The sequence below is a fragment of the Maylandia zebra genome, linkage group LG17, assembly GCF_041146795.1.
Source record: "Maylandia zebra isolate NMK-2024a linkage group LG17, Mzebra_GT3a, whole genome shotgun sequence".
NCBI classification, from domain to species: Eukaryota; Metazoa; Chordata; class Actinopteri; order Cichliformes; family Cichlidae; genus Maylandia; species Maylandia zebra.
The window spans coordinates 13,788,359-13,812,175 of NC_135183.1; the positions used below are offsets into that span (position 1 = coordinate 13,788,359).

The window sequence follows — 23,817 nt, forward strand, 5'->3', positions numbered from 1 at the left end:
TATATGGAGTGACAGTGAGCACACAGCTTTCAGTTCCAAACAAGCGGTGATCTCTTGCCCTCTATAAGCTGCTGCTGTGTGTGCAAATGCAGGAAAGTGAGTCAGTGTGAGAAGACCGCAGGACAAGTGGCCATGGTGTGAAGGAAAAGTGGGAGAAACTGGAGCACGTGTGAACCAGAGAGTGATGCAAATAAACAAGCAAAAATAAACAAGGTTTAAAAAAAAAAAAAAAAAAAAAAGACAGGCAGATAGCGTGTACATGTGTCAGGACCCAAAAAGGTTTCTATATTTGTGTGATTACTGTGCAGTTTTAGTCCAAAAGAAGTGGAGTACTTCAGCAACAGAAGATGGAGGGCTTGGTGATCATTAAATTTATTCTCTGCATATATTTTATTTGCTAATTACTTTGCTAAGTACATGATAAATAACTAAGCAGTACAAGCAGTCCCTGTATTGAATCTCCCAACTCGCCCATGAACCACATCTCTATCTGGTTAGGGTGGCCTTCTAGCTTGTTTGTAGCACAGCAAGAAAAACACCACACCAATCAAGTCTGGTGTTTTCCTTGCAGACTAGCTAGTTTCAACTTCGTTGGAATACATCACACAAATGGAAGAACCAATATCGTGTATACACATAACAGACAATTCTAAAAACAGAAGGAACAGAAAATGTCAAAGATAACGTATTTGAATAGCTATAAAATAGGAATTTTGCACCACCAAGGTGAATTTCAAAGACATTAACTGAAACCCAAACAAGCAGAGGCCTAAAGAACTATCTACAACATATTAACAGTATCTGGAAGTCATGTCCTTACGAAGAGAGACAGCCCTTTAACTTAATCTTAAGAAAGGGAAACAGGGAAAAATGGCGGAGGTGTGCTAAATTACGCAAGAACTATGCTAAAGCTCAGTGGCAACAGGTCTTATGGAGCAAGGAGTCCAGATTTGATATTGTTGGTTTAAATCATTGTCAGTATGACAGTATGTCTGTATGACATACAGAACAGGTCTGGGGAGAGGCACAGCAGTGACCATCTACGGCAGGGGTGTCAAACTCAAATACACAGTGGGCCAAAATTCAAAACTAGAACAAAGTCGCAGGCTAACGTTAATATTTATTGAAATATATTTATTGAAATATATTTATTCCTCCAGATATAAGAATGAATCTTTTCTTATGGACTCAAACACGTTTTGCTGAAAAACTGAATATGGAGCAAGCAAAGCTTAATACTAAACAATATATATATTAGCTGTATAATACCAGTAGGCTAGCTCTGATAGTATTTTTGGTATGGCTTCGCGGGCCAAATGTAATTAGGCTGCGGGCCAAATTTGGCCCGCGGGCCAGAGTTTGACACCTATGATCTACGGCCACCTGAAAAACATGGTGGAGGCTCTGTCACGGTCTGGGACTGTATTTTAGCTAACTAACTGATGAGTTATGAATACAGATATGTAGCACCCGATTTTTTATCCACCATGCAATACCACTTGGAAAGCATTTCCCACCCACATTTCCCCAAACACACTGCCAATGAAAAGATTATACCTGGATAGAATGGATCAGTCATGCTCTACTCTCCAAGGGCTGAGCATCTCTTTGAGGAACTTTAATACTTTCTGTTTGCATGTGTCCACATAAAGTAAATGGAATGAGATGTATGCATAAAGTAGAAAAGGTCCAAGAAAGCAGGGTCTCAATGCAGAGCTGTGCATGTTATTTATGGACAAAACAAATGGCATCAGTGTTGGCACAGTGACTGGATCTCTGCAGGAGCAGGGGGTGTGAAAAGAGGATTCTTTTGCGGCGATAATGGCCTCTATGTTGTGTGAGAGAGCAAAAGAGGCATGTAAGAGAGACATTCCAATTACAACACACAAACAGGTCACCAATCTGACAGCATGGGTCTGGAAATACTTAAGATTTAGCTCAAAATTGCGCTAACCAAGAAGAAATCATATGTGAAGAGGAGTGTGGAATTCTGTGTGTATTGTGAAATAACAACTAACTTGTTCAACCACTTGAAAATGCACCACAAACTGCAGGAAAACCATGAAGGCTAAGAAGAACCTTGTAACGTGAATCATTAAAAAAAAAAAAAAAAAAAAATCCAGCTTAGTCATCCATGAGATCGAGGCTGGACAGCATGGCTGTATATCCATCCAGCTCACAAAGACACACTGAAATCATTAACCCAATCACATTCTGTTTGGCCAACATGTCCAATAAATACAGTGAGTAGGGAATGCTTCAAGAAAATAGTTGAGCGTTTTAATAAGAAAGCAGCAAAACCCGCTCTGTACACAAAAGCACCCAATTGTTGCATACAACAAAAACATTTGTGTCACTAAATCCACAGAGGTTAAACGCACACCTTTTCACTGGATGTGGCAGATTGCAACATTTTGGGAAGCGTTCACAGTGATGTAGAAAATTGCTTATTTTCTCATTAGAACTGAAGCAGTTTCTACTTAGTTTGTAACAGGATGAACAACTAAAATGAACATTAATGAACCTGCCCAAAAGTTAATGACCCCGTTTTGGAACAAAAAAAAAAAGAAAGTTAGATCACAATCAGGCAAACCTCCGTTCAAACCTTCCACAAGGACAATTACCATTGAACATTTTGTATTTATGAAAATTTCTTTATGTGTTTGCTTGAAGTGAATTGTGTGTGGACTGGGAGGAACAGTCATTTTGTTTTTTGTTTTGAAAAAGTACAAGTATAAATATTATGTCAAAAATAGTTTCTATGCCAAATTGTTGATCTATAAGTGTCGTTTTATTTTTAGAAAATTAAAGTTCAAAAGTTTCTTTTACTCAAGGCTTTATTGGACAGTTCAGACCTAAAACGCCTGTAGTCTGCAAAAATGCTCCACTGCGCTGGGATTTAAAAAAATAAAATAAAATCACAAGGTATTTTAAAAGAGCAGTGAAGACAGCCAAAACGAGGGGAACGACTGAGCAAGACTGGATGAGAGATGGTGAGAGAGGGAAGAAACTGGAGTGAGATAGAGACCTAAAGCGCTCCAGAAGCCTGTCACATGGGGCCTGAAGACGCACGCCTCAGCACTCTTCCTCTCTGTGTTCTGTCCGCTCCTGACATTTATCTGCTTTATTAGATTATCTGGGCTACATGGCTGTCTCTGACTGCATGCAAGCACACACACACACACACACACACACACACACACCTCTCAATTCATTACAGTCCTAACTGCTTACTTAGGTTTATGCCCTCTTTAAATTAAACCTCAGATAACCACGCACCTCAGAAAACACGGTCCCCTGAACGTGGACAGGAAGCTGAAACTAGCATACCGAGCAGGAAATTAAGAAACATTGTTTGTGAGTATATTATCATGCATGTGTGAGTGGTCATGAGGTCGGTTTTAAACAGGCTCATCTATAGGGAATGTGCTTCCCATCATTAGTAATTCAATTTGCGCTTTATTAGCAGCTCTTATCAGAAGCACAGACGGCTAAGAGCAGCATTCCTCACTCCATCTTCTTCCACACTCATCCACATTCCACCTTTCCTCAGTCTCTAATGTCCATCTTTAATTAGAGATGCATGTGTTCCTGTTGTTGTATCACATGATATAAAAAACTGAGGGCAAAGATGAAGATAAGGAAAAGACAAAATGATTTAGGAGGTGTGGGAAAAAGAGCATAAAGTTGTGTTAAAGCATCAGAAAAAGAGGAACAGAATTTAAGATGCAGAGCCATGGGGACGAATAAAGCCTAATGTTAATAGTGATGGTTTTTCTAATGTCTTCTGACTCCATTGAGTATGGGAGATTACACGAAGATGGCCATGAGCCGTGTAGGGTACACACAAAATGACCGGAGGGTTCGAGGGGCAAGTGGAAGCAGGAAGGGGGGAATGGAGGGAGAGCGGGGTTGGGGCTGTAAAAACAATGATTGCTTTCCATCAGGTTAGGCCTATATTCTACAGTTCGTTAAAACAATCCAATTTGCAAAAGGATAATTATGCATTAGCTCCTTTTTATCTACTGGAAGGAGAGTGGTGCCAGGGCTTGATAGCAGTGGTGCTGCCTGCCTCCACCTCTGCAAATTACCCGCTATCGGCACTTGTTCGCCATCACCGCTGAATTGGGCAATCAATTAACCCACCCCCTCTTATAGTCTGCCTGTACACCTCCCTGTGACAGCTTGCAACACAAAGCCCCTACAAGGATGACATGGATGGAAACTGCTGCCCTCTGCTGGACATGGCTTCAATTAACTAGCAGCTTTGTACCAGTTCTACATACATTACAAAGCAGACACTGGCTGGTAGAGTATGTATTGTGTTCACACTGGATCAATTAGAAGCATGTTGAACAAAAACTAAAACAGCAAGCAGAAAGAAGCTTGGTTTTGCCCATTATTTCTATTATCCTACATATCAACGATGCAAACATGATAAACTGATGTTTTCCTCTTACTGTTAGAACCTCTGGAGCACCTGCTCTGTGGTTAGCTACTGACAGGTTCTCAAAATGAACCATAAAAAGACTGGCTATTAACAATAACTGTGAGATACTATATACAATTTATAGATGTAGCCACCACCATGATGTTGTGTTTTCGGAGACAGCAGTTACAAAGTTTAGACAGGAACATGGATTGCCAAGGTGATGAACTAAGTCATGAAGTGCACTGGTGCGAGGCACAGACACCTACCTTGATTGACTGATTAATCAGCCAATCAGTGGTGCTGCCTGCCTCCACATCTGTAAATTACCGCTGCTATTACTGCTATCAAGCCCTGGCTGATTAATCAGTCAATCAACATAGAGCCTTAACAAAATGCTCCTCCCTGCTTCACAGGGGGTCATTACACCAAGTGTCTCTGCATATTTGATTTAGCAGATTTTTGAACCGGACACCCTTCCTGGCTCAGGCACTACTACATTGTAGAGTCACAAAGAGGTGAGTTGTAATAAAAATAAATAATTAAATCACCCTCTGTCTAACAGAAGGGCAAATTAGCTGTAGAGACCACAAACTTTTTTTTCCATCTTTTTCTTTTTCCAGCAGCAGCAGGGTGTAAACATGCTAATTTCACCTCACATGCTGGCCTTCAAGCATGGATGTCTGGGGACTGTCTGCAGTTTTTGGCACTTCTATGTTGATCAATATGTTGATTTTGTATCTCTGTGTATCATTAATGGGTGGAAGGGTGGATGCGTGGATGGCTGGGCCTGGGTCTGGGACTTGCTGATCCTTGGCCTTGTAGGACATGGTCATAGAGGGAGGGGATCAGCTCCCCCTTCCTGGGATGAGGGTACTAGTTGGTTCCAGGATGCTTGACAGGATGTTCTGGTATGGACCCACTCTCTTGGTGGTCTGGGGTGGCTTGGACTTCTTCCCTGTCTGAGGGGAGGTCTGCCATGTCCTGGGTGAGAATTCTAGCGGGGTCGACTGCCCATCGCCTCTTGTCCTCTGGGACTCCCACCTCTTGGCCGTGGGCACCCCATCTAGGGGCAGCTTCCTTCGCTAGCTGGGATGTGTGGCCTTAGGTCTTCAGTACTCTCGAGGGGGCAAATAGCCCAGTTCTCCAGGATCCATCTCTGCCTGCCTCTGACTCCTGGGAGACGTTATTGCGGCTTCCCACCCTCATTTTCAAGTACATTTTGTGGCAAAGACACATACACATTTACACTCCACACTCTCTTTCTCTCTCTCTCTCACATTCACACACCCCACAAGAAGATTACACAGATATATAAATCAGCATTTTCAAATTTTTGTGTTCGAGGTCGTGTATGTTTGTTTTTCTTGCAGGTGTGGTAGACAGCAGTACATAATGCATTTCTATTTGGACTCTATCCTGTTATTATATCTTCATATAAATTACATCTTTCCCTATTTTTCCATGTTTTTCTAAAACTAAGCATATGCCTAACCATGACCAAAGTGCACACAAAACATAAGCATAATGAATAACTCCAGGAAGCAAAACAGGTATGCTTGCTTGATATGCAGCTGGTGACTTTGCGGCTTGGAGTTGTTACAGCACCACCAAATGGCTGTAGAATATTACTGCTCTCAACCAAATAATGGGTGAGGACACGCACGTGTTTAAAAGAAGATTTATCACCCACAGCTATAGGATTTTCTGCGTAAACATCCATGTATGGTTGACACGTCAGCAATTAGTCAAAGCAAACTTTACAGCAGAGCAAAATAACAACTTTCTACTTTGGTCTGTAGTGTGTGCTTCTTACTTGTCTTTGATGAGACAGGGGAAAGCCGCCTCAACTTGTGTCTACCAAACGACACAAGCTCCCTGGTGGGTGTCCTCCTAACTCCTGTGGGAGTCCTGGCCAAAGTATAGATTCTGCCCTGGGGAGAGTGCTTCACAGCTGGTGGGCTCACCTTCTCTGATCCACTGCCACTGTGGTCACAATACAGAAGGCAGACACACAGGACAGTCAGGAGGAGTAAAAAACTATTAAACATAAGAAATCCTAAACTTTGAGTTAATGAACTCTGAGATGGGAAATTGAATGTTTAGTTCCAAAAAAAGCTGTTCAAAGTTCCTTATATCAACTCCGAGTATGTTCACTCTGAGACATGCATGTGCCCATTTACTGGGAACAAGAAAAACATCAGTGGAATATACCATGCAGGTCTAGATTCATATATTTAAACAGTGATTACTACAGTAACACAAAGTTTATCACAGAACCACCTCTTCTTGGGGCACATCACCACGGTCATTTCTAACAGCACACAATCAATAAGAGTTTTATGCCCTGCAACCCTCGAGGCATAATGTGAGGTCTTTCTGCATCTGCATCTGATACCCACCTTCAAGTGACTACCAAGTAGGATTAGCCGGTGTTAAGGTAAGTGAAGCTATCCTAAAGATATCCTAGTAACCATGAATCTGATTGATAATAAGATGAATGTCAGTTACCCCAATAACTGAACCAGAGTTTAAATTAATGCTCTAGAACAGAAATCTCATGTTGGACTTAACAAATCCAGAGCTTTCACTAAACCCTCCTTCTCAAACAGAAACCAGAGGTTAGTATTAGGTAAATCATTTTCACCTTATCGGTGTAAACATCCTCCAAACATGAGCAAAGACACACTGAACGCTTGGCTGATCCCTACTGACAAGGATGCAGTATATATTAGGGGGTAGGGCAGTAAAAAGCCTTAACAAGAGCCATCACCTAAGTTAATTTGTAAATTTTTGTAGTAAATTGTAAATATTGTAAAACTTTTCTTCTGTCATTTAATGGTCGGGCATTGTACAGCTACAAGCATTTCACCCCCATGTCATACTGTGTATGGTTGTGTGTGTGTGACAAATAAAATTTGAATTTGAATTTGAATTTGATCATGTCATGTGCATTATTCACCTGATAGTAGACCTTCTAATAATCTTCATCCTGCTGCGGAGCTTGAACCCTCCAGGCGAGGAGGATGACAACATGGAGGTGCGCTGAGGTAAACTTAGGGGCACAGAAATCCCTCCTTTCAATCCTTTGTTACTTTTCTCAGCTGTCCAGTGGAAAGCAGATCTACGGCGGTTTGCTGTTGCTCCTGCTGTCCCTGCCACAGATGTACTCTGGCCCCCTGCTTTCCAGCGATAGCGGCTACTCTGTGAGGTGCCAGCAGAGGACACTGCAATACCTTTTTTCAATTTTACAGAAGGAGAAGAACCTGGTTTAAGTTTCCTTGTGGCCTCTCCTTTGTCCAGACTTCTCTGTGTGAGAGTCAAGGGTTTGGGAGATGGAGGCTTACGAGATGTCTTAGCTTGGGCTCCTGCAGAGGACACCCAGCGGTACTTTGAGGTCTTGGCAGCTACAGTGGGCTGGCTAAGCTTTCGAGGTAACTTCTTAGCAGCGGTTCTCTTAGCAACTACAAATGAAGGGGGGCTTTCAATGGCAACTCCAGATTTCAAGACAGATGTTGGGGCAACAACTGCTGACGGTGTTGAAACAGAGCTCAGTGGTTTGAGCTCTGCTCCTGCAGCACTCTGACCCTTTACCCAAGTGAACTTTGATTTATTTGAATATGAAGTATTGACCTGGGCTTTGCTGCTTTGTAAAGATGAGTTAGAGGAAGCTTGTTGTAATGCAGTAGAGAGACCAGCAGTGAGAGTTACCTGAGATGTTTTAGCAACAATCTGTTGAGTGTCTGTACTGGTTATGCTTTTCAGGGAAGGTCCAATCTTTACTTGGGAGCTGCTCTGCTGAATGGCTGAGGTACTGGCTGTGGCTGAAGAGGCCACTTCAAAAGAAACACTAATTTTCTTTCCCTGCAGGCCTGTGTTCCTGCTGTCAACCCTCTGCGTAAACTCTGCTGCTGACCCCATTTTTCCAAGAGCATCACTGTTTTTTCTCTCTGTTGCTACAACTCTACTCTCCGTTGTGCTGTTTATATGTTCTTTTTTCTTCAGCTGAGATATCCCTGATGATAAAGTGGCAGTCCTGCTTCCCGTGCTGAGGCTGGGCAGTGACATGCTATGAGAGTGATGGACAGTGGAGGAGGCAGAAGCTGAGGGATGTCCAGCAGAGGATTCAGGGTTCTTGTTTCTCAGAGAGTACGTTTTCCTCCAACTTCCACAGCTCTGAGGAGCATAGAGTCTTCCTCTGGAGCTGGGAGGGTAGATCATAGATGCACTTTGACCTCGGCCCCTGGCTGGCACTGAAGATTGTGTGTGGCTCTGCTCAGTTCCTGTAAATGGTGTATCGCCATGGGTACTTTTATGTTTGTTGATGAGATCTGGAAATTTGAAAACAGGCAAAAGTATTTTAAAAAGTCCAACAAAAATATGCAAACAAATAATCGTTAAAATTAGCTCTACAACACAATTTATGCCCCATTTCTCAATTCTAAGTTATGTTTTTAAGAATTTAATTTGAATTTGATTTGTAGTTTTCACCATTTACTGTATAGGGCTACCATCAGGCTGCTTAGCCTACAGTGGCCAACATCTGAAAATGTAACACCTAAAGAAAATCTCTATATAATAAAACACATTTTATGACCTCCATATTCTTGATTTCATTGTTAAATGTTTGACAACTTTGTAAGAACCTGCTGGAACCCAGGTGCATTTTATTTAACCTAATGTATTGTATTACTCATTCTTTTCAAACTAAATCAAAAAGAAAAGAAAAAAAGCTAAATATCCACAACTGACAAACTTAATCAGGCCAATACCAATCAACTGGATCAATAACAGCAGATACTGATAATCCACCAACACAGCAGCAGCTATGGAGCACCACAAGTGTCACAGACATCAAAACAAAGCATTTTGTGATTTAATAATTAATTGTACAATCAAACATGAATTAGCAAATCTTAAAAAAACAACAACGTGAACTTCTATTATGTAATTAGACATTAATAAAGTTCATGATATTGTTAACTTAATAGAATAAAATAGAAGGAGGAATTATAAATTAGTATTTCTGAATTAATTATCAATCCATTGATGAACGCTTTAAACGGAAAAAAATAATTTTCAATAAAAATCTCACTAAAAACATTTTTGAATTCAAAACAAATGTAAAAAATGACTTTCAAATAAAGTAAATGGATTAAAAAAAGCAAATTAGGAATACAAATGTGTTTTTTCTGACATTTAAATAATGACTCTGCTCCTCAATTTCAATTTCCATTTCTTACTAGCTGCTTAATTAACTATTACATTAACTACTTGATTAGCTTCTTCAATTAGCATTTCCATAACTCTTTTGGTCTCTGGTGAAAAAGCAATGTAAGTAAGGAACGCAGTCTGGAGCTCTTTGACTGGTTAGAGAGACACAGGCACTGATAAGGAGAAAGTATTTTTTATTTGTTTTTATGCTTTTAAAAAAAAAAATTCCTCACTTTATTATTGTTTAGAACAATCACATATTAGTGACACTGAAGAAAAATAATAATGGGTGAGAGGCGAGTTAATGTTCTGAAAAATACAATTGACAATGTTAAAGTTGTAAATTTCCAAAAAATGAAAAACAGCCAATTTGTCAATAAAAACAAAACGAAATGAAACGAATTTAAGAGAAAATAACTGGGAAAAATATATATCTTCTTTAGTCAATGACATCACTTCACTTTTCCAGGTTAAGCTGGCAGGATTTCCACACACTGAATTCTTAAAATGTATGCCCTCCAATCTGGACTGACAACAACGTCTGTCAGTCTATCTGCGGTTGACTGTGTCCTGAGACCATCTATCACTCTTAATCATCTTTAACTCAAAATACAAATACAGAGGTGGTCAGATAGTAACCATAACACAAAGAAAGCATACAAAAGGAACAAGGAACATGATATTTTGAGTGCTATACCTAAAATATCATGAATCGAAACCAGTCAGAAATTTCTACAGTACCAGAGCCGGTGATATTAGTATAATTATTTTAAGGGAGAAGAAATCTTTTGGGCTTTTTTTTTTTTTTTTCCCAAAACGTAATTTAAGGATTTAAGGAAATATCATAACACTTTTTACTCATTTAAGCTAAATATGACTGATGACTGGAAACATGACTGGAAACATTCAGATTTTAGGTCCTGGTGACCGTTTACTTCCCCAGTTAATTGTAATATAACAGTGGAACACTATGCAAATCAGCGTCAGAGCATACTGACAACGGAACAGGCTCATAATACTCCATCCTTTACTCGCTGAGTTTACTCTACAGATCCCTATAGGAAATCCTGGAGACTGACCAGTGTCAGGAAGGAAAGAACATCTTTCAAATAACTCTCATTACTTCCTTCGAGTAAGAGACTTGAAAAATCTGTAGCAGTGAGTTTTTTATGCTTTTCTGGAAGATTATACACTTGTTTTCCGCTCTGTCGCTATGCTATCTAGCAAATTTTTAATACCGGTAACTATTTTAGTACTTTATGTAAATAAATGTACGACTATGCCTTAAAGTTAAGTAATTAAAACCAGGTTTGTTATGGCGCTGTGCTGTCATCACTAGTGCGGGGGACTATAAACAGGACTGAACCTTTATGCTGTTACAGGGAGCTGACACCGACATAAACAGCCATTTACTTGCTTCCAAAGGCAAACAGGAAGCATTCTTCAAAGGACACTAACGGCTCTGTTAAGACACGTGAATATCGTTAAAAAGTATGTTACTGCGTAGAGGTGGCACAACGCTAACTGTTATCCTTCAACAAAACGCGTACGACCGACAAGCTTCAAGCAGCCGTGTTGTGCAAAACAGCCTTTGTTAACCCGCCTGTAACAACTACAATTGTCAACATTTACCGGGAGAGACTTACTTTGTAAAAGGTCAATTTGTCTCTTAAGTGCTTCTCTCTCCTCCATGTTTACGACCACAACCTTTCGTCATTAAATGGCGACGCCCTTAAGAATGACGTATTTCATGTTGGCCAATCACAGTCTGAAGAAAGTCATCGATGTTTATCCTCAGTATTGACTTACAGGCTTGACATTTAACTCAAAGTGGGCCGTAAGAATGAGTAGAATTTTCTTATTTATTTATTTATTTATTTATTTATTTATTTATTTATTTATTTATTTAATTTACTGTTGTGGTGAGCAGAGTTAATTTTATTGGAGACTTAAAATGTTACTAAAACACAATAAACAAAGATAAATGTCTTCAGCTTTATCAAGGCTGTGGTTTCTCTTTGCATGTATATGTAGATGTGTAAGGCCATATGTCTAAATGACTTTGCCTGGTTAAGGCAATGCATGATGCGTGCTTTGAGCAAGAAGAACCAGCTGCCTCCTTTCCAGAAACTACTTTCCGTGCAAAGGACTCCCATTACTGTGCCTGGATTAACCAGGCTTATTCAGACACGTTAATTGTAAGACATTTTTAAATACAATACAACTAAGAGACCACTTTTCTGTATTGATTCTTGTATGGAAATCACAGTGAGAACAAACACAATGACTGAACAAACTATGAACCGACTTTCAGCTACAAAAACAAACAACAATAAAAGGAAGCTCCAAAGGCAGATCACACACCACAAGGTAATTAATTGCCCAGAATTTATCTGATATGCACACATGTATAAAAAAAAACAAGCTTCAATTTTCATGTACTACATGCAGTCAGCATTCTTGAGGCTGGATTGTCAGCTTCAACTGACAAAGCCGTTAGCTGTCTGTAAGACAGTACTAAGGGCTTCATTTCGTAACCTCGCTATCGTTGATGCGCAGCTGGCTGACAACCGATTTGAAAACATTACCGTCATTTCGGGAAGCGTCTCTGTATTTGCGCTTTATAAAGTTTAGAATTCCCTTCGGGGAAGTAGTTTTGGGCCAAAAGTTTATTCGTCTGGTCCAAAAATGTTTCTATGAACTGTCATGAACAAAGTACCAGTGACGCTGCTGCGAAATGAAATGAAAGAGGAAGTGAAAGTTAAGGCAGCTGATTGGACGTAAAACGAAGAGAGAAGACAGAAAGGAAAGCAATCTCTAAAGTTGCTGAATAATTGAAGGTAAAGCTAACGGAGGTTTCTTTATAAATAAATACTCGCTGGAGAGACTGATGCAGACGGTCTGAAGGTTTAGAATTATAAACAATGTTGACTCCGTTTTCAGTTTGAACTCTGCTTATTTGTAGAGTTGACATTGTAGCTCGTTAGCCAGCTAGCTTGAGTGCTGGTGTCAAAATTGATAATAGGTATATTGTTTTTTTGTTTTGTTTTCACACCTGTCTGAACAACACATTTGTGCTGTGTGTGTTTTCTGTGTGTCTCTGTACAGTAGGTACCCCTTTACATCTCCTGGCTCGGCAACATGGCATCAACAGAAAATGTGTACTTCATCTTAACAAAAAAGCCAGAATGGATCAGTTTTGCAAAAGCTGGAAGTATTGTTTACATGCCTGAAAATAAGTACATCTCAGAAATGAAAAAATCCCCCCCTCCATTAAAGCTACGAATGTGTTTAATGAACTACTCTAGAATAGACTATGACTTGGAGGCCAACGACATGGAGCAGCTGTGTGTAGAGGAAGTTGAGCTGCTGCAGGCACTGCCTGATGAAGCTGAGAGGCTGAGGTGTTTCAGAGAGCGACATGATCTACAAGCAGCAATGCAACTTGCTATAGGTACTGAAGTGACTGTGGAGGAAGCTGGGAAGAAGCTCAGAGGCATCATTCACTACATTGGACCATTAAAAAAGGCATCTATTTCTTGTCCCATACCAGGATACTTTTTTGGAATCGAACTACAGGTTTGATGTTTTTTTTCTTACTCCTTCTGGCATATCCAGAAGATATACACATATTATAGGTTTCATTTTGGTTTGAGATTTCTGCCTCCAAGCAAAGACAAGTGGTAGTGTTTCAAACTGGGTTTGTTAATATACACACCATACTACTCTACAATTAAATGGCAAGAGCAGGTTTTTGAAGTGATTTGAACATTTATAAACATAAGTAAATAAGACTGAATCATTACCAGATTCATAAATATTTAGACCCATTGCTCAGGACTGGATTAAAGTTCCTTTGAAAGGAGTAAGTCTTTTGAGAATAATCTTACAAGCTTGGCACATTTTCCTCAACTCTCCCTTGTATTTTTCTTTCAAGCTCAGCCCAGTTCTTCAGAAAGCATGAATGCACAGTCATTTAAAATATATATATATATTTTCTGAGAACCTCGTTTGGATTCAGATCCGGAGAAGTTTTCATGGCAATGTGCATCAAGATCCTGAGCACCTAATGGGTGTTAACTCAAACGTACTATGGGTCAAGGTCACGATTGTCATCTCATGGGCAATAACCTGATGAATTGTGATAGATCATGAGCTGGATGAGCTGCCACATTATTGATGTCCCGGTTTAGCTTGGCTGGTCAAGCAGAGCTACAAAGATTTTGAAATGTATCCAGCTGTGAGTAATGGGGGTTGCCATCTTTTTGGGCACTTAAATTGCCACAGAGATTGTCAGATACAATCCTGTCTCACAGACAAATTTAAGTTGTGGAAACATATCAAGGACAACTGACAGAGCCAGTATGAACCATAAAAATGTCTGTATTGTAAAAATGTCTCTAAAGATGATACTTCAACCATTTATTTTTGAATAAATCATTAAAATACCCTCAAATTTGTTTTGGGAGTATTTTAACTTGCTTTGTCATTGTGGAGTGGTGTATGGAGACAACACAAGCAATCCAAAGTTGAAAGGGTGCACTGCTTCATGCTTGAAAAAGCATCAATTTCTTTGTAAGGTCACTATTTTGAATAAGTTTCAAAATGTCTTGTAAAACAGTGCACTAATTGAAATCGTATAAATGTAAAAACCTCACAAGCTGAAGCCAGGTGGAGCCATTCAACTCCACAACTGCACAGCATGATTGCAGTTTGCAAAGCAGAACAACTGGTAGAGAAATTTAACTGAGGTCTTGTGTGACATCAGTTTTAATCTGCTCTGCTTCTTTTTCTCCAGGGACCAGACAGAGGAAAGGGCTACTGTGATGGGACCTATGGGGGTGAAAGATATTTCAAGTGTGACAAAAACTGTGGCGTTTTTACCCCATTCAACAGAGTCAGCTCTTTATTACCCCCTGTCCATAAGCCATCCCTACAGTCAGAAAGGCTAGAGTTGGGAGACAGAGTTACTTGCTTCATCGATGATAAATTTCGCTATGGAATGGTGCTGGATTTACTGGAAATAGGTGGACAATGTTTCGTTCAGATTTCCACGGTAAGTAATATTCCATTTTTTTTAATTCCAAAATCATATCAAATGTAATTTTGTGCCATAAATCCACAAAGCTTATTCTACAAAATCAGATTTTTATGTTTTCAAAGAAATAATAACAAATAATAGGGACTAAATAATTACCTGTTTAAATTGTAAGCAAACTCTTTGTTATGAAACACACCTGAGATTTACAGCATCATCATTTCATCTAGTAAAAGTAATCACTTAATTAGATTTCTGTTGACAATTTAGAGGAGCTAAAGCATTTACCTTTCCATCCTGGCATCAGCAGCTGTGTGTCTGAACATAAACCAGCATGAGCTACATGTATATGACTTTACTGCTTCAGTTGTGCCATACAGTATGATGTACTACTGGATTGGTGGATTTTGTTTTGTTTACAGATCTCGCTGTAAAATGGGTCTAACTGGCTGAAACCCAGCTTCACATTCTGTGCAGGTCACTCGACTGACAGCTGCTCTGTGTGTGAAAATGACTTTTATAAAATAATGCCTTATTTTTATAATGGTTAATAAAAAAAAAAAATCACATTTAGGATATTCACTCTACAAAATACATCCATGTGGCAGAACACAAATACAAAGACCACAGTCTTAAGTTACATTCATCAGACTGACTAGTGTTTACTAAATGCTAATGCTAACATTGTCATAGCTAGATTCATAATAGCTTAATGTTTGATCGGAGATGGGGATTCAGAACTCACTGGAGTGAGTAATTTAAATCATGCCATTGTCCCAGAATGGTCCTGTAAAAGTCTGGATCTGAATCCAATTGAAAATAGCAGTGCACTGATAATTATCCTGTCTGATGATATTCTGTCATTTACGTGCTCCTGCTTTTCTTTGAGTTTACAGTTACAACCAAACTTTGTTAAGACTCTCTAAAACTGCTTCAGCAGTAGTAGTGGAGTATAGGACAGTAATATTTCCTTTGTCTGTTGGTGTTTTCAGGACAAAGATGAATCTGGGAAGACGGGGGGTGAAGTTAGAGTTCCATTAGAAGCGGTTATCAAAGGAGAGCTGATTGCAGGTTTGAGGTCTTTTTACATTTGTTTGTTTGTTTTACATTTGCATCATGCCTCAGCCAAACACATTTTTCATTGCAGAGGGAGAGAGCATGGATGTCGACACACCCCCAGAAGCTGATACAGATTATCTCTATATGGGTCTGAGTTTGAACTCTATGGTAGAAGTGACTCTGGGTGAAGGCAACACATATGGAATTATTCGCTGGATAGGCAAGCTGCCTGATCGAAGTGAAACTATGGTTGGCTTGGAACTGGTAAGTCTTTACTCATCATCATTTAAAACTGTTTTGCATATTTATGTTTTAGTTTGCGTTTAATGTTGGGTTAAATTTCAGACATTGGTATAATCAGTCTGTATTCTGATCTGCAGGATGAGAACAAAGGAGTGAGTGATGGTACTTTTAAAGGTCAGCGTTATTTCAAATGTCCTGTGAAGAGAGCCCTGTTTGTGAAGCTGAGCTCATGCCGGCCTGACTCACGCTTTCAGAGCACATCATCCAATCACAATGAGAAAATGCAGCCTGAGGACACTGGTTAGTACAGGATGGACAAACCTACACTCTATGGAAAAATGTATTAGGCCACACCTCTTAAGCTTAATCCTTTGAATTCAAGAGGCCACAGGTATATAAGACTCGAGCACCTAGCCACGCAGTCCGTTTTTCCAAACATTTGTGAAATAATTTGTTGGTCTAAAGCTCTCACTGAACTTGAGTGTAGTACTGTAATAGGATGCCACCACTCCAGCAAGTTTGTGAACTTCTTCCTCTCTCAGATGTTCCATGATCTACTAGAAGTGTTATTGTTGCAAAGAGCATGTGTTTAGGAACCACAGCAATGAAGTGGCTCTGTTGTTTCAAAGTTCTTCTGGCATTAACATCAGCACAAAAACTGTGCCAGGAGCTCCACAGCTGAGCTCCTGTAGATGTAATTAGTGTCCCGGTGCTTTCTTCAATGTAGTTTACATCCAACTGGCCGTGAGTGACCCCTTGTTCACAAAGGATTATTTTATACTGAAAACAGCAAAAAACAAAACAAAACAAACTACATTTTGGTTGAGTTTGAACTTTTCTGGCAGCAGAGGGAGAATTAATTTGCAAAAATTAAGCTTTGTTTCCTTTTACTTACTTGAAACATGCATTTCTATTTTGTCTTTCTCTATACTTGTCTTTTTTTAATATAAAGTATCAGTAGTGTTTACTGTTTGTATTTTTGAAGCATTTTTAGCAGCAGCATCAAATGCAGTGCTCCAGTTGCACATTTGTCCAACAGCTGACTGTAGCATACACTTTACAACAGCCATTTGGACATCTATATCTGTTATCTGTTTATATACATAACCACATATTTGCTGTTTATGTTTTGATTTAGTGGATCAAACAGACCACAGTACAGCTGAGTTGCAGACTGTTCCGCCTATGAGCACAGAGCAGGTTAAGCAGCTTCTGACTGGACGAATGAAGGGGATTCAAGGACACTGTAACTCTTGCTACATGGACGCTGCCCTCTTCAGGTCAGCATAATAAATTATTATCCTGTGGTTTTACAGTTTTAAATAATGCACAGCTTCCCCAACAAACGAATTTACCTGTAATGGCTTTTAGCTAACTAGCTAGCTAGCGTTGACATCATCATCAGTGCAGATGCCTTGTCCTGCTTCTACTGGTTAGAAATTGTTTGATGGTGTCTCCATTTCTACTATATTGTTGGTATACCAGCTACTGCAATTGAATGCTGTACTGTACATTCAATGTGTGGGTACAGAGATGAAACCAGTTGTGCATTTAACATAGCAAAAAACTGCATTTTCAAAGCATACTGAAAGGATTCCAGTCTGACTTTTTATTATATTTTTAAAAATCCATAATGTTAGGGAATGTACAGTTCTTTATGTTAACTTAGTTTCTTTCTTTGCTTTCAGTTTGTTTTCCTGCTCTTCCGTGTTGGACTCCATGTTGTTCAAATCAACAACACCTCAAGATGCCCCAATTCAGAGAACACTGCTCAATGACATAGTCAACCCCCTCCGCAGGTCTGTGTTTTGATCAAATCATCACATGGATTGCATTTTATTTTTGCTGTTATGAAAGTTCTGTGTGTGCCGTTTGCAGTAACGGCTTTGTGGAAGGAAGACACATCATGAAGCTACGACAGCAGCTGCAGAAACATGGCTACAGCCAATCATTCACCACAGATGAGAAGGGTCTGCTTATTTGGGAAAGCTTTTCTGGAAGGCATTTGTTTTGTCTTAAGTGGTTGAGTTTGAAGTATTCATGTTACTTTTGTCTTTCAGATCCAGAGGAGTTCCTCAGTGTCATCATGCACCACATCCTCGCCCTGGATCCTCTGCTAAAACTGTACACTTACTATAGCTAAATTACTGTCTCCTGCTGTACTGTATAGTATAATGCATTTTGAGACTCATACCTGGAATGCAGACTATTCTTGTGTGTTCTCCCATTTTAGATCAGCTGCAGGTAAAGTGCAGGAGAGTTACTGCTATCAGATTTTCCTGGACCAGAACCACAGACTAGTTCTGCCAACAGTGCAGCAGCTACTAGAACATTCCTTCCACAGTGCAGGTCTTAAGCTGGCAGAGGTGAGAGCACTTCATTGTTAGGCACAAACTTTAAAGTCCCACTTTCACTTTTGTTTTATTGCTTAACAAATTAAAAATATAACGATATTTATCAGAATAGAAGGACAATCCTGTATTATAATATTTCAGTTACCAAAAAAATGGAAACTGTTTTTTTCCCCCCACAGATTAATCCAAAAATGATTTAGCTGTTTTCTCACAGACATGTAATAGACAGACTTGTAATGGTTGGTTCTCCAGTAGATGGCTCTGTGGGGAAGCTTTCTGAGCAGACCACCTGGAATCTGATCACTTGAGCGTATTCAGTCTGTGTGGTCTTTCATCTTATTTCATCGTACCATCACTCCAGGTGCCGTCCTGCCTCATCCTCCAGATGCCTCGCTTTGGGAAGAAATTCAAGATGTTTGACAAAATCATCCCCTCTCTGGAGCTGGATGTCACTGACCTCCTCTCTGAAGGTCAGATTAAGAATACAAACTCACAGCGACTAAATTTAACACAGTGAATACAACGCACGGTGTGTTTTTCAGGTCCCCAGCAGTGCATGCTGTGTGGAACCCTGGCACAGGTTGAGTGCGTTGACTGTTTTAAAGATCCCCTTTTCAGCCCGACAGGATTCAAAGTCTTCTGCGAGAAGTGTTCAAAACAGGTTTGTCATATTGTTTTAACACCTGAATCATTTTGTTTGTCTTTGGCTTAATTTGTCACGGTAGAGGGAATGTATTGACGTCATTTCTCCATGTGAAACCTCCCACCTCACCACAGTTTCATCAGATTTAGCTGCTATTAGGAGGTAGGACTCAGATATAGAGAGGAAACAAATTAAATCACAATCAAGGCTGATCTGTACTGCAAACAAGTGGTCTGTCAGTGTTGAACATGCACTAAAACTAGAACTTTGACTTAATATAGGTCATCAAATTTTAGACCGAAATCCCAGTTGGTTTGAGAGATATTTGTTAGCTACCTGTTCAGATTTTTTTTATTATTACTGTATAATTATTGTGTATAATATTGTGTATTTATCTGGCTTTGCAACACATGGTGTTGTTTTGCTTGTCTATATATAAAAATCTATGCTTGGCTGCTTTCTGAATCAGTTTGTGCACTGAATTGAACAGCAGCTAATTAACTCTGCTCTTGGTGCATTACATCACCTGCTCACCGTCTGCTGTTTAACTGTTGGTCCTAGTAAGTACTGCTGAAACACTATATCAGTTCAGTGGCATACTATCAAGCCTCTAAATGAAACACTGTGCGAAAATTTGAATATTTTATGAAATATTTAAATTAATTTTTGTCAGACATCAACTAGTGTAGGCTAGTGTATGTGAAGTCTTCCTCCTTTCCTCTTATACATACAGATAGCAAATGAAGGACGTACACAGATAACTAGGTCATCCACTTAAGTAGTGCGTGACTAGAGCTGTGCCTTGTCATGTTGTTGAATACATACATTTTTACATGATATAAAAATGTCACATCACAATATCTGTGATATAGCAACACCATGACTACAATGACTGAAGCCCAAACATATCTAACAGTGAGAGCTGAGTGTGAGGCTCTGATGATGATTTAGTAAAAAGCACAATGCTCTGCAAAATGTGCAAGAAAGCTCTTCTGGAGCACCTGCTAGCACTCCATTCAGGAAGAGCAAACTGGATGGTGGTAAACGAATGCTGTAAGCAGCTGATCAAGGAAAAATATTTCTCAATTTCAATTTTATTATTGAATTTATTTGTTGTATTTTCAATTAGCTCTGTAACATCAAGTGGATGATATTTGGTAAATGAGTTTTTGTGACTTCAGCAACATCGGTGTCATAGTTTTTGCCAGAAAAACCTAAATACATCTAACAATACACTTTTAAGCAATAAATTGCAAACATGTTATTTGAATCAAATTTGATACAAATTAAAACTCATAAATAAAAAATTATATATATTTTTTATTTGTTAGAAGTTTCGCTAAACACACCATTTTCAAAAATTTTGAATTTTTCAGCATATATTAGAAGGTTCAGGCTTTGCAGTCTTTCTCTTAAAACACTGCTTCAGCTCATGTTTTATCCATTTTCGCCGTCTTCTTCTTCTTCCCAGATGGTCTAATTTGTCTCTGCCAATAAACCATCAACATATATTTTTATTGAGACCAATTTAGCCCTCATGCTACATTTTTGCACAGGGCTGATGTGCTTTGGGACCTGTAATGCGTATTTTTTTTTTCCCAGTTGTTGTTAGTGGCCTCTCCAGTGTTTCTCTTTTCTGTCTTCTCTTTCCCCTGATCCTCCAGCCTAGGAAAATGTCCCACTGGGTATTTCATTGGAATTGAAAGAATCTGAGGCTTTAAACTTTTAATGGTGCCCCAGTGCTTGTTTGGTTTTGGGAACTAAAGGAGCATTTGGACGCAGAGATAGCTAATAATGTCATACTTTAGCTAGGCTAAAGCTGTTTGGGGAGATGTGTTTTGTCCTGTTTCGTGTTGGTAGTCTCTCTGTGCTCCTCTTTTCTCTCTTCTCATTCCTTCCATCATTCACCCTGGTTCTGGTGGAGGTCTCTTCCTGTTTTAACAAAAAACTTTATTTCCCTCATGTTGTCACCAAATGCTTGCTCATCGGTGATTGATTGTAGGGATTGTGTCTATACTATTATAGGATCTTTATTTACAACATTATAGAGTTGTCTCAAATATCTCCTTTGGTTTAGGGATCATTTATAGACAATGAACTAAAGTTACTAATGTGAAATTTAACAGTGGCTACATAGATATAAAATAGTGACTATTTACAGGTCTAATAGTGTGTATGTGTTTTCAGGTGCACTCCCATCCTCAGCGTCGCAGCCATAAACCAGCATCCCTGGAAATCCCAAAGGGTTATGTTGGACGTAAAAACCCTCACACTATGATCAGAGACAAAATGGAGCTGTTCGCTGTGCTCTGCATCGAGACAAGCCACTATGTGTCCTTCGTCAAATATGGACCAAACACTGAGGACTGGATCTTCTTCGACAGCATGGCAGACAGACAGGGTAAGCGGGATATTTAATATGCATACACAAGTTAGCTCTGAGTGCATTTTGGCTCACTTGTGTGTATTGCGTTCAGGAGAGATGGATGGCTACAACATTCCAGAGGTGCAGCCCTGCCCCGAGGTTGGTGAATACCTGGAAATGTCCCCCTCCGAGCTGGCCAACCAGGCACCTCGAGATATGAAAGGTGTAGCAAAGCGTCTCTTCTGTGATGCCTACATGTACCTGTACCAAAGCACCACTATGTGCCTCTATCGCTGATGGAACTTGAGCACACTGGACGTTTTGCTATTTGTGTAATTTCTTTTTGCTGCATTGTTTTTTTTTTCTTTTGTTAACATGCAAATATCTTAAATGTGTGTGTGGTGCTTGGGTGCTGGAAAAAAATTATAGCGACAATAATTTTCTAATATGGCATGAAGTAGAGGATAAACTGACATTGCTTTCTAAGTAATTTGCACTATAATCTGAAGAAAATAATTACTGGCTTGCAGCATGTGTTGGACATAAATTACATATTGCACTGTAAAAATAGTTTTACAGTTTACTGCTGATGTTTGTAATTACTTTAAATTTTATTTACAACTTGTATAGTGAAAGTAAATGAGTTTTGCTGATGAAAAACCCTTCAAAGTAGACAGTAGTGATGATTCAGTACGGTTCATTAAGAATACCATCTAACCAGCTCTATTTTAAAAGCTTATGTTATATGCTGCTGTTATTTTGGCATCAGATTTGGATGTTGGCTGGATTTCTTTATATATTTAGATATATTTTTTTTATCTTCTGGTATTTAAATTTCACACCTGAAAATGAAACAATGATTTTATTCTTGACAAAGATGTTTCTGTGAGCAACCTAAGAGACGAAAAGATGTTGGGAATAATATCACAGTGGAAAACTGTGCTTGACTGGCTGCTTGGGAGTCCTGGTTGAACTTGTGACCTTTTTCTATTTTTTACTATTACTACTTCTGATATTCAGTAAAATAGATGTCATAAATAAATAAATGCAATCAATAAAACCTTTCATCATCTGTCTTTACTAAAAGAGTTGGACATACAGTGTGCTGATACACATACAGCTTCACAACTATGCAAACTCCACCAACCACGCATCAACCATTTTACCCCAGTGACCGGTGATTTCCAGGCATTTGCTGACTAGTGTCTAGGCCTGTTCAACTGACACCGTATTCAGGAATTTTAACATGTGAGTCCATGAGGACTGATTTCCTTTTGGAACCAGCCTCAACTATCCATTAGAGGAGATTCACTTTTTGGTACTTCATTTTAAGCTTCAGTTGTTGCCACTTCGTGTATTTTCTGTTGTCATGTTTTGGTTTTCAAGAGTGCAGGGAAGTGTGTTCTTCCTTGATGAACAAACTGCTATGCCTCAAGAGTTGGCGGTTCGTCTTGTAATCGGAAGGTTGCCAGTTCGAGCCCTGGCTCTGACAGTCTCGGTCGTTGTGTCCTTGGGCAAGACACTTCACCCATTGCCTACTGTTGGTGGTCAGAGGGCCCGGTGGCGCCAGTGTCCAGCAGCCTCGCCTCTGTCAGTGCGCCCCAGGGCAGCTGTGGCTACAATGTAGCTTGCCATCACCAGTGTGTGAATGTGTGTGTGAATGAGTGGATGATTGAATGTCGTGTAAAGCACTTTGTGGTCCTTAGGGACTAGTAAAGCGCTATACAAATACAGGCCATTTACCATTTAAAAACATTTCCACCTCTGTTTCTTTCTCCCAAGAGTAAGCTTGCATGCATAAGTCTTGACACATTTTTGTTTCTTTTCTTTTTTTCCACTTTGAGCCTGAACATAGTCTCACAGGATGTAAAATATTTTTTTTTAATATCACACAGCATGTTCAAAAGGTTAACTTGTGTTGTCTCTTTAAATTATTCCTTTCATATTGTTCTTTTCACACAATAAATAGCCATACTGTTATTCACGTTTCCTTCACTGTCAGTGCTCTCATTAACAATGCTTTTCTTTCTGACTTCATTGATGTTAGTGTTTCTTTTAGTGAATAAAAAAAATAGTGGAACGAGCAGGGAAATAACACCTCAGAGTCTTACAGTCAGATCCTAGCTGGAATCTAAAATGCCTGTTGTAACTACATGGACAACAAAATACTGCTATTGTTGACCTTGAGGTGTACTTGGCAGTCCAACAACCGCCGCTTCACTCAGTTCATCAGTCCAACTCTGCGCGTACTACTACTTGCTGTGATGTGAATACACGCAAGTTTTCTTCCATTAAAGTGCAAGCGTCTCCTCAGCTCTGACTCCTATCTCATCTTTCTTTCAGTCGGTGCCTAACTGGATATTTGTCTTCGTTCCGGATGCTTTTGATCCTGCTGCCTACCGTGCTTCCCCTTCATCTTGCTGTGATCAGCTCTCTGAATGACCTCTACATTAGTTAGGAGTGCTGCGCTGA

The 23,817-nt window shown here is 39.5% G+C and overlaps 2 protein-coding genes across 3 annotated transcripts in view; one reads left to right on the forward strand and one right to left on the reverse strand.

Moving 5' to 3' along the window:
• Window positions 1-11,380, reverse strand: part of zc3h3 (zinc finger CCCH-type containing 3) — an 82,029-nt gene extending 70,649 nt beyond the window's left edge. The window contains exons 1-3 of the mRNA XM_004572330.3: window positions 11,290-11,380; window positions 7,392-8,760; window positions 6,246-6,415 (exon numbers count right to left, since the gene is read on the reverse strand). Of these exons, the coding sequence (XP_004572387.3) occupies window positions 6,246-6,415; window positions 7,392-8,760; window positions 11,290-11,335 (1,585 nt within the window). The 5' untranslated portion in view covers window positions 11,336-11,380. The remainder of the gene's footprint in view (window positions 1-6,245; window positions 6,416-7,391; window positions 8,761-11,289) is intronic.
• cyldl (cylindromatosis (turban tumor syndrome), like) lies at window positions 10,631-22,405 on the forward strand. Of its 2 annotated transcripts, none has more exons than XM_076876270.1 (15): window positions 10,631-10,775; window positions 12,752-13,222; window positions 14,442-14,699; window positions 15,674-15,752; window positions 15,829-16,004; window positions 16,121-16,283; window positions 17,122-17,263; window positions 17,672-17,782; window positions 17,862-17,953; window positions 18,044-18,107; window positions 18,217-18,349; window positions 18,699-18,807; window positions 18,880-18,998; window positions 21,168-21,381; window positions 21,458-22,405. In XM_076876270.1, the coding sequence occupies exons 2-15, from the start codon at window positions 12,785-12,787 to the stop codon at window positions 21,640-21,642; spliced, it is 2,283 nt and encodes a 760-aa protein (XP_076732385.1). In that variant the 5' UTR covers window positions 10,631-10,775; window positions 12,752-12,784; the 3' UTR covers window positions 21,643-22,405. The 2 variants fall into 2 exon arrangements, with proteins under 2 accessions (XP_076732385.1, XP_004572386.4); XM_004572329.4 differs by lacking the exon at window positions 10,631-10,775 and adding an exon at window positions 12,161-12,483.
• Window positions 22,406-23,817: the final 1,412 nt, after the last annotated feature.